Source organism: Epinephelus moara, chromosome 9 (assembly GCF_006386435.1).
Source record: "Epinephelus moara isolate mb chromosome 9, YSFRI_EMoa_1.0, whole genome shotgun sequence".
Lineage (NCBI taxonomy): Eukaryota > Metazoa > Chordata > Actinopteri > Perciformes > Serranidae > Epinephelus > Epinephelus moara.
Window position 1 is genome coordinate 24,967,776 of NC_065514.1, and position 17,794 is coordinate 24,985,569.

The 17,794-nt window shown below is 39.1% G+C and overlaps 3 protein-coding genes across 5 annotated transcripts in view; 1 reads left to right on the forward strand and 2 right to left on the reverse strand.

The window, feature by feature from the left end:
* dnajc21 (DnaJ heat shock protein family (Hsp40) member C21) overlaps positions 1-2,615 on the forward strand; it is a 12,597-nt gene extending 9,982 nt beyond the window's left edge. Inside the window, exons 8-12 of one of the 3 annotated variants that reach the window (XM_050052537.1) lie at positions 426-608; positions 711-759; positions 861-1,003; positions 1,660-1,750; positions 2,003-2,615. In XM_050052537.1, the coding sequence (XP_049908494.1) occupies positions 426-608; positions 711-759; positions 861-1,003; positions 1,660-1,750; positions 2,003-2,164 (628 nt within the window). In that variant the 3' untranslated portion in view covers positions 2,165-2,615. The remainder of the gene's footprint in view (positions 1-425; positions 609-710; positions 760-860; positions 1,004-1,659; positions 1,751-2,002) is intronic. The other 2 variants (XM_050052539.1, XM_050052538.1) reach the window with 2 other exon arrangements.
* Positions 2,616-2,705: 90 nt separating this feature from the next.
* LOC126395231 (alanine--glyoxylate aminotransferase 2, mitochondrial-like) lies at positions 2,706-12,747 on the reverse strand. The gene is made up of 14 exons (XM_050052540.1): positions 12,590-12,747; positions 11,168-11,256; positions 9,955-10,145; positions 9,749-9,872; positions 9,576-9,670; positions 9,379-9,472; positions 7,761-7,854; positions 4,750-4,850; positions 4,493-4,585; positions 4,279-4,411; positions 4,107-4,195; positions 3,764-3,913; positions 3,558-3,656; positions 2,706-3,225 (listed from the first exon to the last, which is right to left on the reverse strand). The coding sequence occupies exons 1-14, from the start codon at positions 12,684-12,686 to the stop codon at positions 3,124-3,126; spliced, it is 1,551 nt and encodes a 516-aa protein (XP_049908497.1). The 5' UTR covers positions 12,687-12,747; the 3' UTR covers positions 2,706-3,123.
* A 359-nt stretch (positions 12,748-13,106) lies between these two features.
* The window catches only part of LOC126395232 (alanine--glyoxylate aminotransferase 2, mitochondrial-like), a 16,347-nt gene continuing 11,659 nt past the window's right edge, over positions 13,107-17,794 (reverse strand). Inside the window, exons 13-14 of the mRNA XM_050052541.1 lie at positions 15,539-15,637; positions 13,107-13,616 (exon numbers count right to left, since the gene is read on the reverse strand). Coding sequence (XP_049908498.1) covers positions 13,515-13,616; positions 15,539-15,637 — 201 coding nt within the window. The 3' untranslated portion in view covers positions 13,107-13,514. The remainder of the gene's footprint in view (positions 13,617-15,538; positions 15,638-17,794) is intronic.

Consider the following 17,794-nt stretch of genomic DNA (forward strand, 5'->3'; position numbering starts at 1 on the left):
AAAATGCATGTGTTTGGGAAGCATTGCGCAAACAACTTGATGAGTGAGACTTGGATTATACTTGACGAGTTTTGTCAGAGTTTCTAAATGGATGGTTTGACATTGTTTTGCTGTTGAAAAATGCAGACCCAAATTACTTTAATTCATCAAGAATTTTCTCAGTTTTTGAATTCTTTATTGACCATGGAGGTATGCAAGAAAAACGATTCCTTAAAGAGTGCAACACAACACTGAGTAATTGATATATAAATTATAATTTTGTGGATGAAGTATTCCTTAAGTGCCCTAATTTGGCAATTATTTTTAATGATTATGTTAATACTTGTTGGTGATAATACAAATCAGTAAAGTGGTTTCAAGCTCTTCACACACTGTTAAATCTGTGTTATTAATACCTTTTATATTATTCTCTTTGCTCTCTGCAGAATGAAAAACCATGAAAAATCCAAAAAGCATCGGGAGATGGTGGCGTTGCTGCGGCAACAGCTGGAGGAAGAAGAGGAGTCACTTGGTTTGAACGTGGATGAAAAGGATGGACGAGAGGAAGAAAATGGGCAAGAAGAGGAGGAGGAGGAGGAAGACGAGGAGGAAGACAAGCCAAGGCAAAAGTGTGTAGCTTACTTACTTTTCACCTGGTTGTCAGGGTTGTTAGAACTTGTGACGCATCAGAGTTTTACATAACGTCTGACATTTTTCTTTCACCGACACAGGCTGTCCAAAAAGCAAAAGAGGAAAAAGAAACAGCAGAAAGTAGTGCAGGTGAGTAACATCTTTTTATTCGTTCAGCAGCCTGTGCCTGGTTTACTGTGAAGTGAACCTGTCTTAAAAGCCTTCTCTATTCATGCTCTCCTCCTCCATAGCAGAGTGCACCAGAGGGGGCGGAGGACAAGGAGGAGAAACCAAAGCCCGCCACCTGTGAGGAAGAAGCCCCAGAGAAGTCAGAGAACACTACAGAGCCTGAGACGCAGGATGATCCTCCTCCCACAGAAGTCAGCCAAAAGAGGTCAGTCCACTTCACCAGTTCGTCTAACTTTATCTGTTAGTTGTTTGGTGCTTGGCAGGTTGTATAAAGTTGGTTTATTGGAGTTTTTTTGCTTCAAACAACTGCCTGTTGGTGATGAGCTTAATGGCAGTGGAGTTTGTGGGTTGTCAAAACAAAATAATGAGTTATAAAATGCTAAAATGCTCCATAGAGCTGAGATGAACTGCAGAGTCAGGTGGTAATGAGAATGTTTCAGGGACACTTGGAAAGCAATGACTCCATTCTTTATGTGACAGGGTGTGCAGGTCCTTAAAAAGTCTTAAAATGACTTAAACTCGATTTTTAAATATTAGACTTTGGAAGTCATTTAATAGTCTTAATTGCCACAAACTCATTTATCCATCTTTTAATTTATTTTTGTCAAAATGAATGACTACATGCACTTACACTTACCTGCAATGCCGGAATAAAAAAATCTATTTTAAATGTAGTAAAAATGATCTTGAAAAGACCTTAAAATCATTAAATGTAATTGTCTGATACCCTCACACACCCTGTGTGAAACAGAGGAATAGGTTATTAAATTAATCAGGATAACATAAGTTTAGAGTTTTAAAATGTAACAGTGTATGCCTTGCAGTTTAGAATGTAATTTTTTCATCTAAATGTTGCCTCAGCAGCTCGGGGAAGACAAAAGGAAAGAAGGCTGGAGGAAAAGACAAGCCAAAGAATGTCAAGTCAAACACAGGAGGAGAACAGATCGCTGAGGTTTGTACAGTTAAACCCAGAGTTAAAGAGGATTTTATTGGAGTTATTATTAACCATTTTTCATTCAATGTATCTATTATTATGAATCTCTTCTGCCCACACGTGTCTACATTTGTCAGTCTTAACAGGATCAGTTTTTCCTTTTCCCTCCCTTTAAGTTGTCATGAAGAACCTGATTACATTATTTATTGTAAGAAAATGATTGATCCATACTTGTATAATTAAATCACACATCCCCATTTCCACCTCCAGAAGGAAGTAAACCTCCGCTGTGTGACCTGCAACAACGAGTTCTCCACAAGAAACAAGCTGTTTGATCATCTGAAGACCAGCGGCCACGCCACTGCTGTCACCTCAAATGCTACTCACAGCTCCATGAGCAAGAGCAAGAAAGACAAAAAGAAGAGCAGATAACACATCTTCAAATGGGCGGACGAACCTGGAAGAGTGTGACTCGGCAGGGACACAGGAAACCACGGAAAATTAATAAAAAGAAAAGCCTGTGAGAGTGGACTTTTAACAGACTGTTTGGCTGACAGAGAGCATTTAGGTGTTTTTTAATTTCACAATAATCCTGTTCAGTGAGACAGTTATGAATGTGTGAGTGCTTGAGACTATTTTGTTGTATGAGTCTTCCAGATTGCCATGATTGAAACTTACCTTTCCAAGCAATTTATGAACATCTCTGCACTGAGAAACCAGTGAAGACAACCCATACAGGATGTGCACAGTACACACCTTTATCCCTGTTATCATCAGATCCTCTAACGTTTTGGCATTCATCCCTCTTGGTTTGTCATGAAGAGCTCTGTAGTATTACTGCATCATGAAAATAAAAAACTGCACGTTGGTATTTATACAACAACTCTGGATCGATTCCTATTAATGCAACTAGTAACCATGACTAACAATAAACTCCTGTGTGTGGTGTGTCTGTACAAAACACACCTGAACCTTTAATATGTGGTTTTATTGGAGACAAAAAATGGCACATTTAAGCAAATATTTAATTATTTAAAAATATAATCAGACTTTAAATTATTACATTCAGATATATAGTCTGCAAAACAATTCTAAATATATATATATTATTCAGTAGGTCTAAACACAGCAGAAGACACATGTATAAGGTGTATGCTTAGTGTGTTGAATCATTATCAGACCTTAATGTGAAAGAAAGCAAATGTTCCTGAGCTGGAGTGACTGTAGTGAAGGCATTTTTATAACTGCAACATGCAGATCATGGTTAAAAGTTAGGAAATAATACACAGCTACACCAGGGCAAAAGTTAATAATTACAGTTTAAAAGATTTACAAAAACTGCTGGGCAGGTCTCCAGATTTGGTCCTTGGTATCGAGTTACTCTGATCTATTCAGTTTCTGTCCATGTAGCTGTGGACGGCCTTGTCAAAAACTGCCAGGAAGAAATCGACGTCCTCCTTTGTGATGCACAGGGGGGGCTGAATGCGGAAGTTCTGAAGTGGTGAGAAAACAAGAAAACAAAAGGAGAGATTTTTAGTGAAATGCGCGTTACTGGGTCAGGTGCTTTGTGCTGTGTCTCATACTGACGGCAGAGCAGGTACTCCAGAGATTTCTGGCACACATGATAAGAGGCAGAGATAATGGGAGTACTCATTGACTGGTTAAACCTTTAAGTTAACGATTGCAATTAAGAATTTGCTCATAACAGTAGTTATTTAATGTGTATAGTGTATGGAAAACTGCGGAAATTGCAACTAATTTTAACAAGATGCAAAATACAGACAGAGGAAGAGGCTACTTCAAAATTCAAGTTAAATGTTGTTACCTGTCCGTAGACTCCTGTTTTCCCTATCAGGACTCCCATGTCCTTGACGTCCTCAAAGATCTGACTCATTGCCTCAGGAGGCAGTGGGTCTCTGCTGGCCTGTGGATGACACAGAGGAGGTGACAGGATAAATGAGGCTAGATGTGTTACAGTAACCATAGTAATGTGAGGGGAGGTGAGTGTCACTTCTGTTACAAACTCAATACCTTGTCTTTGACCATTTCCACACCGATCTGCAGCCCCTTTCCACGGACATCACCGATGATCTCATACTTGTCTCTGAGTTTTGCCAGTCCTGTCAGCAGATAGGTGCCCACAGTGAGAGTGTTCTGCTGTATGCCATCTTCTTTGATCGTCTGTCGAGGAAAAATCTGTCAGTTGTGTTTTAAGTGCAGCTGAGATCACATCTTTAATTACATTAAGTGTACTTAAGTGATTATGGATTTTTCAACAGCAGCTACAGTAATAATACAAATCTGGATTTTGATTAAATTAAACCCTTTTTTCTGATGAAGAGGACTGATGTGGAAGGAGAAGATAAGGTCTTACATCAAGCACTGTTGAAGCAACGGCACAAGCCAAAGGACTTCCTCCAAAGGTGTTGAAGTGGAAGGCCTTACCAAAGGAAGCAGCGATTTCTGGAAAACATGAAAAAACATGCTCACGCCTACACTCACTGCTGCTTCAGACAAGGTTTTTGTATCTTACAGTATTCTCTCACCTGGTGTTGTAACAACAGCTCCCATTGGGAATCCATTACCGATGCCCTTCGCCATTGTAACCATATCAGGAATGACATTGTGACCTTGGAAACCCCAGAAGTGGCTTCCTGTTCGCCCAAATCCACTCTGGACCTGTCACATGCAAAACAGATTAGTTTCTTTTCTTTTTTATAAATTGAAATTATAAATAACATAATTTCATATATATCAAACCTCATCAGCGATGCAGATCCCTCCTCTGTCTCTCACAAGTTGGTAAGCCTCCTTGAGGTAGTTTTTAGGGTACTGCACAGTTCCTCCCATTCCCTGTACAAGCAAAACACATTCATATTTCACAGTCCAATCTAATTAACACAGGCAGTCATACAGAAGATGAAACAATGAAAATGGATGGCGTACTTATAAAGGACTCAACAAAGATTTGACTTTTTGATTTTCTCAAAATTAAAATTCAACACAGAATATAATACCTGAATCGGCTCTGCAAAGAAACCAGCAATTCGACTTGGGACGCTAGTAGCAAATGTCTCTTTGAGCTGACCAATGTATTGGTCTTTGGCCATGCAATGACCTGTGGGATTAAAGAAAATTGTTTTAGTGACAAATTAGCCTGTAAAAATGCAGTGTTCCCAAAATAGCTCCTACAGTGTGACTTTACAGCAGCTAAGGGCTGAGCAATTATTTAATAAGTTGTTATGTCTTCCTGTGTGATACAAAAGTATTGATAAATGTCTCATATCGTCATTTTCTGTGGAAGTTAAAAATAATTTGCATTGGAGTCACGTGACGCGGTTGGTAAAGGTGGCTGCCTGAGCAGAAGCTCCGACTAGCATCGTTAAGCTAATCCTACAATTAGTGCCTAACAATAACTAAACGAACATGTCTTGTACTTAAAAACTTTCCTGGTCGCATAAGATGGCAAAACAACTCAAAAGCGGGGACATTAAGAAGCATTTGCGGCAGCAACACGCACACCATGATGGCGACGACAACGGCTCAGAGGCCCCAGAGGCAGCTCGTGTCAGCCAGGACATTGCTAATATCTTTGCCACACTGCAAAAAATTTCCAGCGACCTAGCCAGCCTTGAGGACATACGCCGAACCACAACATCAGTTGAAGGGAGACTGTCTTCGCTCACACTGTGTTGTGTGGATGAAGGTACAATGATACATGTGATGTGGTCATGCCCTATAAGTTTAAGCAATACTGGATGAAGATTCACTGTTATATTGTCAATGTCATAAAAGGACAGTTTGTCCTCTGCCCCAAGTTATATATATATTTTAGGAGACTGTAAAGTGCTCTCTGCTTTTCCCTATCCACTAAAATCCTGGACACAAACTGCTATCATGATTGGGCGACAGATCATTCTCAGGAACTGGAAGAAACATGGAGAACCTTCTTTCCAGGACTGGGTGACTGAATTAGGTTTGCGGATGATATTCTGCTACTGGTGTGTCAGACCCTGTGGTATCAATACCCTCACTGTTGAACACAATCAACACCTTTTCGAAGATTTCAGGATATAAGGTCAACTGGGATAAATCTGAGGCTCTGCCATTAACTAAGCATTGCCCATCCACACTCTTTCAAGCTGGCAGATTTAGATGGCCTAAGCAGGGGCTAAAATATCTTGGTATCCTTTTTCCCTCTAATTTGGAGGATATTATTAAGGTGAACTTTGACCCCTTGATACAGGGACTGGACATTGATGTGAAACGTTGGTCGTCACTGTATCTGTCTTTTTGGGGAAAAGTTAACGTCATTAAAATGAACTGCGTCCCCAGGATTAACTACCTGCTTCACTCTCTGCCATTAAAAATCCCGGACAGTTACTTCAAACAATTCAACAATATATTTAAAGAATTTCTGTGGAATGGGAAACGAGCACATATGAATATGAAAAAACTACAAAGGCCAGTCAACAGTGGTGGCTTAGGACTCCCAAATTTAGTACACTACTATTATGCATTTAATCTCAGGCACTTGGCGCACTGGGCCCTACCTCCAGAGAGAGCCCCCCCATGGTACAGTACAGAGCAGTCTGCATCGACACCCCTCCCTCTCCTCCATTGTTTGTCCATCAAATGATCTAAACATATAAAGACTCATCCAATTGTATCTCACCTTCAAGGTATATGGAGAAAGATCTCTGGGCTGATAGATTTCCATCCTTATTTAAACAAGGCTGCTAGTATTTGGTTAAATCCTAAGCTAAACATTAATAAAAAAGTATTCATTTGAAAGTATTGGGTAGAAAGAGGCATCCTTATATTAGACAATTTATACAATGCCAATACATTTAAAACATTTGATGACCTGAAACAGGATTATAATTTACCCAAAACCCAATTCTGGAGATATCTTCAATTACGCCATGTACTACAGAGGACTTTTGGGCTGAGGTTACACCCCCCAAAGCCAGCAGAAAAGTTAGATAAAATCCTCCAGATACTGGGGAAAGGCCACAAAGCAGCTAAATATTATAGGATGCTGATGGAATGTGAGGGGGAGAAAGGGATCTCAGCCCTGAGACTTTCCTGGGAAAGAGACTTGGGGCTAAAATATGATGAACAGGAATGGGCTAAAGTTTGTGGTAATTCCCAACAATGTCAAGGGACTTGAGGGTTAGACTTATTTAATTTAAGATTCTACATTGATTTTATTGGACCCCGAGTGGGCTCTTCAGACTTGGTTTAAAAGATTCAGCTACTTGTTGGAAGTGTTGTGTGGAGGAAGGTACAATGAAGATTCACGGTTATATTGTCAATGTCATAAAAGGACAGTTTGTCCTCTGCCCCAAGTTATATATATATTTTAGGAGACTGTAAAGTGCTCTCTGCTTTTCCCTATCCACTAAAATCCTGGACACAAACTGCTATCATGATTGGGCAACAGATCATTCTCAGGAACTGGAAGAAACATGGAGAACCTTCTTTCCAGGACTGGGTGACTGAATTATGTAAAGTAGCTACATATGAAAGGATGTCATATAGGATGCAGGACAGAGCAGATAAGTATTTCCCGAAGTGGGGCATGTACCTTGACACTATATTTGTACCAATGTAAAAAATAATTGAATGCTCAATAATTGTCTTGAATAGAAGTGATTATTATTTATTTACTACTTTTTTTAAATTATTATTATTATTTCTAAAAATAATTTTTTATCATTATTTATTTATTTACTTATTTATTCTTGCTTGAGATATACATAGCCACCATATTGCTCAGATGACCCCTCTTTGCTTTGGGAGGATGGGTGGGTGGGCATGTTCTGTGTTGGAATAGAATGCATTTTGTATTGTATGTGATGCCATTGATTTATATATTCTAAAATAATAAAATACAAGTCATAAAAAAATAAATAATTTGCATTAACTTATGTAGAAATATTGCAAACGGGATTGTGATGTTTAGTCCATAGACACTAAGAGAGAGTCTGAGTGTATTGAGCCATGGATGTGTGTGTGTGTGTACCTTGGGCACAGCTACATTCTCTGATGGTCTGCACAGGAGAGTCCCTGCAGTGGCTTCCTCCCCACGGGCCTCTGAACACATCAGGACACATGGTCTGTTTGTTTGGGCAGAAACCTTGTCAGCTAGATCAACCTGACAGCGACAGTCACTTATGATGAATGCAGCACAGAGAAATCACCAAGGAACTCCACAGCAATATAACCTTCACTGACTTACACAACGTAAAAGGCAAAGTCAGAAAGCTCAATTAATGCCCACATGCAGCTTATTGCATCTATTAACAGCTGGCTAGTAAGCAGCATAGATTCATTAGTGATGGCATCATGTGTTTGTGTTTGGATGATGTGTGTAGCAGCATGGACGGGGCACACTGTTGGACTTACTCCTCAGCCTTTCTGCGAATTCATCACTTGAAATCTGCTTTATTCAGTTTACCTTCCTTCTATCTCAGTCTATTTCTTAAAAGCTCTTCCATAGACACTATTAAACTTGCATCGGATAGTTTTTTGTTTGTCCTTATTTATTGTATCTGTCCCTATGAAATATATCATGAATGAAAGTTAGATCAAAGACACTGGTCATGTCAATGCTGTCATCAAAATACCCATAAAATAAAATCTAAGTGTGCTAGAAGTGTTCAGTACATGTACAAACAACTAGGACCGCCCCCACAATATGGTTGGGCCCCTGATAAGGTCAAGTTAATGGCTCCCCTAAAATCTGCTTTAAGGCCCAGATACACCAAACCAACTTTAGAGAACTAGCGGCGACGAAAGCCCCCTGGTGCGTCGCCTCACGTTGCCTGTGTCTCAGTCAAAAATTTGCACATGAACACACCACAAAGACTATAGTGGACGGTCTACTAGCACGTATGTTCTGTGCCTCTGTAAAAGGACATACCCCTCCATACCAACAGACTGCAGTAGTTTGTACTGGGAAACTGGAAGACTTGTTGATGCTAGTTCAACAATCCAATGTTGACCGAACAAAGCATATTTACTGTGCTCCAGTGAACAATAACACAAACCATCACAGGACATTTCTGCTAAAGAGCGGTTACAAAAAATATAATAAAAAAAAAAGGTTTTTTTTGGTCTTTCTTCCTCATGACTTTAGCTTTTTGTTTACTTTCCTCACTTTCGTTTTTCTTCCTGTGCACTGAGCTGAACTGACAATCAGACTGACATGCCATTATGCCATTGCCGATTTAACATGCTAAATAGGCCAAAAGAATAAAAAAAAAGCGTACAAGGGGCAACAGGGGGAAAGAGTGCGGGGCCCGCCACATCCACGACCACAACAAACGCTCACCAATGGCCCAACATTGACTGACAGCTGACCGTCAGCTTATTGTGTCAGGGTCTTTACTCAGTCTCTCTAATGACATTGTTTATTATTGTTGTTTTAATTAGTAATGAATATTTTGTATCAAAATTAATTTGGTTATGTATTGCCTAAATTTAGGATGAACATACTTGCTGCTAGCCTGGGCAGCCCTGCAAATGAGTCATTGAATGAATAAGTAGCACTTAGAAGATCCACTCATTGTTGACTGAGAGAAGGGCGTGCTAGTCAAAGACTGAAGACCTGACACTGCAGTACATCAGTGTATACATACATTTGCGCAGCCTAAACCAGTGGCGATGGGGTATTTATACGAAGAGTTGGAGGTCAGACCCATGGTCGGTTGGGTGCCACCGTGGTAGGATCCTCTGGAGAGAGAAAAATAATACATTTTGAATATTTTTAGCAAGTATTGCAAAAAAAACCTTAATTTTAATGTAATGATAAAACACATAAGGATGAGACTTCTACCTGAAAGTGATGATGTCAAAGTTGCCCGTGTAAAGTCGAGCCATTAGAATAGCTAGGTCATTAGCTTCTGAGCCGCTGTTGGTCAGGTATATCACCTGGACAGGGAAACAGAGAACAGGAGGCATTTAAATTACAGCTGACTTGCCCTCTGCTGACAAAATCCACTGCAGTACCTTAAGAGGTTCCGGTAAGTGGGAGGCTAGTTTCTCACAGTACTCATGGAGAGTAGGATGGACGTAGATGTTTGTAGTGTGCCACAGTCTTTCCAACTGCCTCTGTGCAGCTGCTGTCACCTTCCTATACCCACAGATGTCAGGGTCAGAGCAACAATGAACAGTGATGTTCAAAATGCTTTCACTGTAAAGAAAAAGGACCTTACGGGTGGCAGTGTCCCAAACTGACAGTCGCTACACCAGCAAACAGATCCAGATATCGTTTCCCGTCCACATCCCACAGCCACTGCATGTATCCCTGGTGGAGGAACACTGGTTTCTTATAATTGGTAATCTTCATGGTCATCGGGTTGCAGTTCTGCCTGCGGATCGCCATCATCCGCTCTTTGGACATACCCTGAATAAATGTAAATACATCGGCGAGTTACAGTACAGAAGGATCATAACCTTTTTTTAGTCTCTCGGACAGACCTTCTCAATAAGAGAAATGTCTTAAACAAGAAAATAGATTGGCATGAAATTCAGTACAGACATTTATGTGCTCCAGAGGATGTGACTTGATTATTTGGCTGAACCCCTGGCTTTTGCAGCGCCGCCAACAGGCGCATAAAGCTTTGTCACACCAGCCTTTAAAACGGCACAATTTTGAGGCAAAGGTGAATCATTGAGATGGAATTACAGCAACTAGGGAAGTCAAGTAAACCCATTTATAACTCTCACATTGATTTAAATTTTTTGTATAAATGATGGTACAATGAGAGAGGTATTGTGACCATAATTGTAACTGACTTGTGGTAGCCATTAGTTTGTAAGCTATCCCTTATTGTAAGCTACTCCCTACAACAGCAAGCTTCTCGCAACAGCAATTTTCCAAGGACATGCAGATAAACTCAATCATATGTCGAATTTGATCGGGCCTTTAACCAGTAAAATATCTCACGTTTGCAATGGAAGAAAACATGACACAAAACATTGCTCCACAGCACCACTAATGTGTGTGGAAGATATTTGATCGTTAATTACTTTAAACTATCATGCCTGGTATTTTAGTATTTTCTTAGTGATTTTTTTCTGTGGTGCACTGAACAAGTATTGTGTTGTCCTTTTTGGTTGCATGTTGTTGTGGCTGTTGTGTCGTTGCTGCAGCAACAAATCAATTTCCTGAAAAGGATCAATAAAGCTGATTTGATTTAGTGGCCAAAAGCTCCACAAGATATTGTAGTGTGTGCTGATAATTTCAGGTTCTCTGGTTAATTTTGGGGTAAAATCACATGCAGCACCTGCCGAGTTAAGCTGAATATTTTAGTGCACCAACTTTGTATATAGCATAAAAGCATTCTAGATTTTTTAGGGACGTCATCACAAAATAAAGGACCCAACAGTGCAGGGCAGACACTGTCTGGATGCCACAACTCTTACCTTGTATTCCTCTGGTTTGAAAGTACATGAGGGCATCTCTGGGACGTCTGCAGGACGGTATTTGAAGGCTGGTTTCTGACATACTGCACCTGTGAAATGGTTTTGATTGAAATTCAGAAAAAGATAAAAGGGATTATCTAGTTTTTTTTAGAACTCCATGAGCTGATCAAAGCCTTACTATGATATTTATTATGACATTTGTGAGGTCTTGAAACTAAATTAAATTTCATTCTGATCTAGAACCTATAGTTTAGCCTGATTTGCTATTTGCCAGTGAATAGAAAAATAGAAATCAGATGTGGGTGGCCACCCAGAGATCTGAAACCAGGCTATTTATTATCTAAAGAAAAACACATCTGATGTAAAACATTATGGTTGTATCTGATGTTTCCATTCTGAATTATCTTGTCAATGATTGGTCATCTTACAATCTGGTTAATACTTAACCAACATTACCTTCACCTCATGTATCACAGGAAATACAACTTGATTACCCCAGTCTGAACAGAACTCAGATATATAATTGATATTTTTGAAAAAATAAATGCTGTTATCTGCTGGAGAAATTTTGTTACATTTTGACGATACACCCTTCATTTGATCACTCATTTGACTGCAGTGGGTGCAGAATTATATCTTTGCAATTTTTTATTTTGTCAGTAATTTGATGCCTTAAGTCTTACATCATCATTTCAAGTCTTGTTTGCATAATGTACCTGAGACAGTCTATTTTTGAATAGCACTGAATACATAAGCTAGTGTGGCACACTAATCTCTACTGCAATGTTTATTTCTGGTTCCTGAGNTCTTGTCCTAAACACATTACTTCTAATCTAATCTCACCTAATTACATCTTTTAACAGAGCAAAATCATTTTGCGATGCTGCCTCCAGTCACTATGCTCCAAGCTGCTGGACAGAGGATCAAGAGGATCTGAAAAATATTGATATTTTTTTTTAATCATAAACCAAAAACCCATCTATTTTGTCTGGCTCTTATGTAGTGTTTTATCATTTTATATATATCATGATCATTTATTTTATTTAATCTATATTTAATATATTAATATTTGATATTTGATCTATTTATTCTTTAATCAAAATTCCATTGTTGATCATTGTGATATATTTTTTCTATTTTAACATTTAACTTTTTTAACATCCTATTTGTCAATTGTTTCAAAAGCACTTTGAAGTGCAGTAATCTGTTTAATGGGTTTTATGTAAATAAAGTTGAATTGATTGATTAGCTAATTAACTCATGAGCTAACAAGATGATATAAATTATCGGAAATGATAATAATAAAGACTGTATTCCAAGCTTACTATGACAAACATAATGGTTACATTAACCACCTCCTAAGCATCAACAATAGACCATGATCAACAAATTACGTTTTTGTTAATCTCCATGGTAACTCACCACTTCCCAGGTGAAGTTTGGCCAAACCGGGTGAACAGCAGGACTGTCCTGTGAGTCCTGCACAGCGGCCACTTAGACAGGATACAACTTTGTACATGTTGAACCAGTAAAGGACACACTCCTTTCACTCTCTGACACTCAGCAGCAGACTCACTTAAGTCTTTGCTTTTTCTCTAAAGGATGGGTGGACAGTGCTCAACCAATAGCACCCTGACCCCACAAAACAATTACTTGTCTGCAACGTCATACAGATAAATATATAACTACTGGCACCGAGATTTACTAGATATCCACTACATGCTCACTGACCAAGGTGAGAAAGAAGGCCAGATGTGTTTGGGTGGTTGGTGCTGGTTCTTTCCTGTTGGAGGCCAGAGAAGACACCTGCCTCACTCTGAAGTGAGTGGGAGTTTGATGTGTGGTAAGTGTCACTGTGCTTTGATGAAGAGAGCAGCAGGTTGTCAGAAAATTAATACCCACAGGGGGCGGTGTTAACAATGTGTACAAGTACAAATGGTTGCTCCTGAAGCTCAGATTTATTATTATAACATTCACATCCATAATCAGCAACAAATCATGTATCCAGAAATTACAATCATAGGCCTATGTTACATCCCAGCATGATTCAACAGATCCAAAACAGGCAAAATGAACTTTAAGTCAGTTGTTAGAAAGGTACTTTACAATATTATTTTCTCATTTAACTAGTGAGTTATGTAAAGTGTTCGAATTAATACACAGTTAAACATAGTTTTAAATGTCCCTTTTAAAATTGCTATTAAAAAGGCAACAGCAGAGGTAGTATAAATGATTGATACTGACATGTATAACATTTTAAAGGATGTACAAAATGCAATTCACTGCTGAAAGGGGTTCCAGCTTTGGTCCTTAGAACAATGACATCCAACTGACTTTCATGTGACTTTCATCTTTTTTCCATGTAGTTGTGGAGGGACTTGTTAAAAACTGCCAGGAAGAAATTAGCGTCTTCCATTGTGATGCACATCGGGGGTTTGATGCGGAAGGTCTGAAGTGCCGAGAAAAACAGGAAACAAGAGGGGACATTAAAGAGCATTCCATGCTTTGTTCTGTGTCACACAGTAAAGGCAGAGCAGGCACTTTGGACACTTCTGGGACACACATATGTTAAAGGTCCAGTGTGTACGATTTAGGGGGATTTGGTGCCATCTAGTGGTGAGGATTGCAGATTGCAACCAGCTGAAACTTCTGGTTATAATTCTTTCAGTGTTCATTGCTCAGGAAGTTTTAACTGGGAGCCAAAATACCTGCAGAGGTCTCTTTCTGCTGTAAACAAATGGACCAGGTGATATAACCTGGTAAAAACACAAAGTCAAGCAGTTTCACATTTAAAAAATGGTGTTTTTCTGACACTGCTATTCGTGGATGGGCTGCTTAATACATGAAACTGTCCAATGCAAAAATGTGAATGGCCCCATCTACATTAAAGACGTCCTCCTCAGCTAAGCTTTTATAATAGCTAGCTCAGTGGTGCTAAGTGAGCTAGCAATAGATGCATGTGTCTTCTGTGTGGTCATACAGTTGGCGGGTGTAGTTAAGAAAAGAAAACATGAAACTGCTAACAAGGTCTGTGGATTATCTTGAGTAATCAGGTCATGATTTCTGGAAATGTTTTGTTTTGTTTTGTTGGCGCTTTGAGCACCATGAGCCAAACATTATGGTTGTATCTGATGTTTCCATTCTGAATTAACTTGTCAATGATTGGTCATCTTACAATCTGGTTAATACTTAACCAACATTACCTTCACCTCATGTATCACAGGAAATACAACTTGATTACCCCAGTCTGACCAGAACTCAGATATATAATTGACATTTTTGAAAAAATAAATGCTGTTATCTGCTGGAGAAATTTTGTTACATTTTGACGATACACCCTTCATTTGATCACTCATGTTACAAATTTGATAATTTGACTATTTGACTGCAGTGGGTGCAGAATTATATCTTTGCAATTTTTTATTTTGTTATTAATTTGATGCCTTAAGTCTTACATCATCATTTCAAGTCTTGTTTGCATAATGTACCTGAGACAGTCTATTTTTGAATAGCACTGAATACATAAGCTAGTGTGGCACACTAATCTCTACTGCAATGTTTATTTCTGGTTCCTGAGTATGGGACACAGATTTTCTTGTCCTATAACACATTACTTCTAATCTAATCTCACCTAATTACATCTTTTAACAGAGCAAAATCATTTTGCGATGCTGCCTCCAGTCACTATGCTCCAAGCTGCTGGACAGAGGATCAAGAGGATCTGAAAAATATTGATTTTTTTTTTTTAATCATAAACCAAAAACCCATGTATTTTGTCTGGCTCTTATGTAGTGTTTTATCATTTTATATATATCATGATCATTTATTTTATTTAATCTATATTTAATATATTAATATTTGATATTTGAGCCAATATTTGATATTTGAGCCAAGTGCCAACTAGTTCTATCATATTTGAGAGAATTATTATTTTATATGTATATATATATATATACTTTATTGATCTGAGGGGAAATTCAATTTTTTCATTCTTTTGTCATTAACACAAGTGTCCGAAAGAAACACACATGCACAAACAGGACCTATACATGCACAAGGTGGAGAGATGTCAGAGTGAGGGGGCTGCCCTTGGTGAGGCGCCCCGAGCAGTTGGGGGGTTCGGTGCCTTGCTCAAGGGCACCTCGGCAGTGCCCAGGAGGTGAACTGGCACCTCTCCAGCCACCAGTCCACGCTCCATATTTGATCCGGACAGGGACTTGAGCAGGTGACCCTCCGGTTCCCAACCCAAGTCCCTATGGACTGAGCTACTGCTGCCCCCGGCAGACATCTCTATGACTGATATCTCCAACACACACCAACTCACACCAAAACAAATAGCACTAAAGGTAAAAAGAAGGTGAGTGCTGCTACCTGTCCATAGATTCCTCCTTTTCCTATCAGGACTCCCATGTCCTTGACGTCCTCAAAGATCTCGTTCATTGCCTCAGAGGGCAGCGGTTCTCTGCTGGCCTGTGGACAGGGAGTAGGTAAAGGATAAATGAGGCTGGATGTGTTACAGTAACCATGGTAATTAAGCAACTAACTATATGAACACGGTGTGACTGCCTGTGTTCAATAAGCACCTCACCTCTGACTGCTAATTAGCTTGTGAGGTTGTACATCTGAATACTCCATTGGTATTTCTCACATAGAAAATTGAATGGTTTCTCTTTGAGGGACACCTAAAGGGTGCCACTGTTGTTATTAAGACTGTTAGAGGTATTTAATCAATGTGATGCTCATTTTTGAGGCGTTAGCTTTAAATCCTTTCAGTTAGTCTTGGTGTATGTCTAAATTTGACTGCTATTCCTTCTCGGCTGCCATTACAGTTATCCTGTGTTTGCTATCATGCATTTAAAGATCATTCTCCTTGCCAGAATCAATCTAAATTGCAGCAGTCTTAAACATTGAAAAATCTGGGATGTAGCCAGTGACGGACTAGCAATCTGGCATTTGGGCAAATGCCAGAACGGCCGCATGGTCCTGCAGCCGCCGGCTGCCAGGCAAAAAAATAAAAATAAATAAATTTAAAAATAAATAAATAAATCTTCTCTTGGCGGCCCAAAACATTTTTATCGGCCACAATATACATATAAGTAGTAGCCTAAATATAATTTTAAATAAATATGAGTGAAATGGGGCTACCGGTAATATAAAGTGTTTTTGGTCATCAAGCATTTTCTTGCGATCATTAAGTGATGACATTTGACATCTGACAAGTGACAAATGAATGATGGGTAATGCACTCAACGTCAACGACAACATCACAACAAGAAAAGAAAATGGATCGAGGCACGAAAAGAGGTGGAGAAGGGTGGAGCGGAGAAAAAGAGAGAACAAAAGGAAAGCTATGCTCGTGGAGAGTGAAAAGTATGCTAAAATATCAGATTTATTTACAAAAAAGTGTTTACTCGGCGGCGACAGACCGAGCACCTCTGCAGCAAGTGCAGCTAACAGTACGGCCTCTGCCTCAGAGAAGAGCAAACTCCTTCGCAACCTGCTAACTACTTAAAGGTAAGACATAATAATAATAAATAACAATAACTTAATTTGTATAGCACCTTTCAAAACGGAGTTACAACGTGCTTAACAATAAAAACAATTACACAATTAAAACAATTAGTACATAAAACAATAAAACATCAAATAATTTAAAAAGAGTTACAATCATTAATTACCATCAATTAAGAAAAGACCATACGATAAATGTGAGTAAGAAGAGATTTAAAAGAAGACACTGAGAGGCACATATTTATTTTTATACTCTAGCTGTGCAGTGCTCTTGTCATGTTTTGGTGAAGCTATTGTAATATGCATTGTGGCTGCTGTAACATTTATTATGGCTTATAACACTGTAGTAGATTATCGGACTTAAGCAGAGAGACCTAGGTGCTCTATGGGAGCAACAGGTTCTGAGGAAGTCACACAGCATTCTAAGTACTTCCGGGCATGTTTTAGCAGGTGAATTTTCACTATTGCCTTCAGGGCATTGTTACGCCCAACCTGCTTGTAAGGGTAATCGCTTTTCCAAGTCTTTCATCCCCTCTGCTGTCCGATTGTTAAACATATCCTTATGAATTGTATTGTGTGTATTGTGCATTGTGCATTGGGTACTGTGTACCTCTATGTATTTTTATCATCCAGTGCCGGTATTGATTATATTTGAATCTTGAATCTTGAATCACATAGGGTCCTTCTTGTTTCTGTTGTAACTAGTGCTTTTGATAGAGCTATTGAAATGTGCACTGCAGCTGTGCAGTGCTCTTTTCATGTTTTGGTGAAGCTATTGTAATATGCATTGTGGTTGGTGTAAGATTTATGTTTCTGTTGTTATAATTTGGTTGTGCTGTATTCTGTCCAAGAGGGGGCGCCTATGGTTAATGGTAGAAGTAGGCTAAGCCTTTAGGATGAAGTTGTGTGGTGTTTGATTTCAGATTTTCGTGTTTTGGTAGACATAGAGCTAGTATTATTAACTGAGGTTATTAGTCTGGCCTTTGAACGTGCCTGAATTTATGGGGGTTCTGCTGCTGCCTTATTATTTTGTGTGCTGTGCATTGTTGTCTACTGTACCAGTGCAATTGTAGTGAGTTGATTGCATGGTGTGTGTTCTGAATTTCTGCATTCTCA

What these genes read in the sequence shown, in the direction of transcription:
- LOC126395231 (XM_050052540.1), bottom strand. Translation starts at nt 12,686, where the DNA reads ATGTACAAAGTTGTATCCTGTCTAAGTGGCCGCTGTGCAGGACTCACA. An exon ending in TCAAACCAGAGGAATACAAG is followed by an intron (nt 10,146 to 11,167) that starts GTAAGAGTTGTG and finishes ACATTTATTCAG; the next exon opens with GGTATGTCCAAAGAGCGGAT. An exon ending in TTTGACATCATCACTTTCAG is followed by an intron (nt 9,473 to 9,575) that starts GTAGAAGTCTCA and finishes TTCTCTCTCCAG; the next exon opens with AGGATCCTACCACGGTGGCA.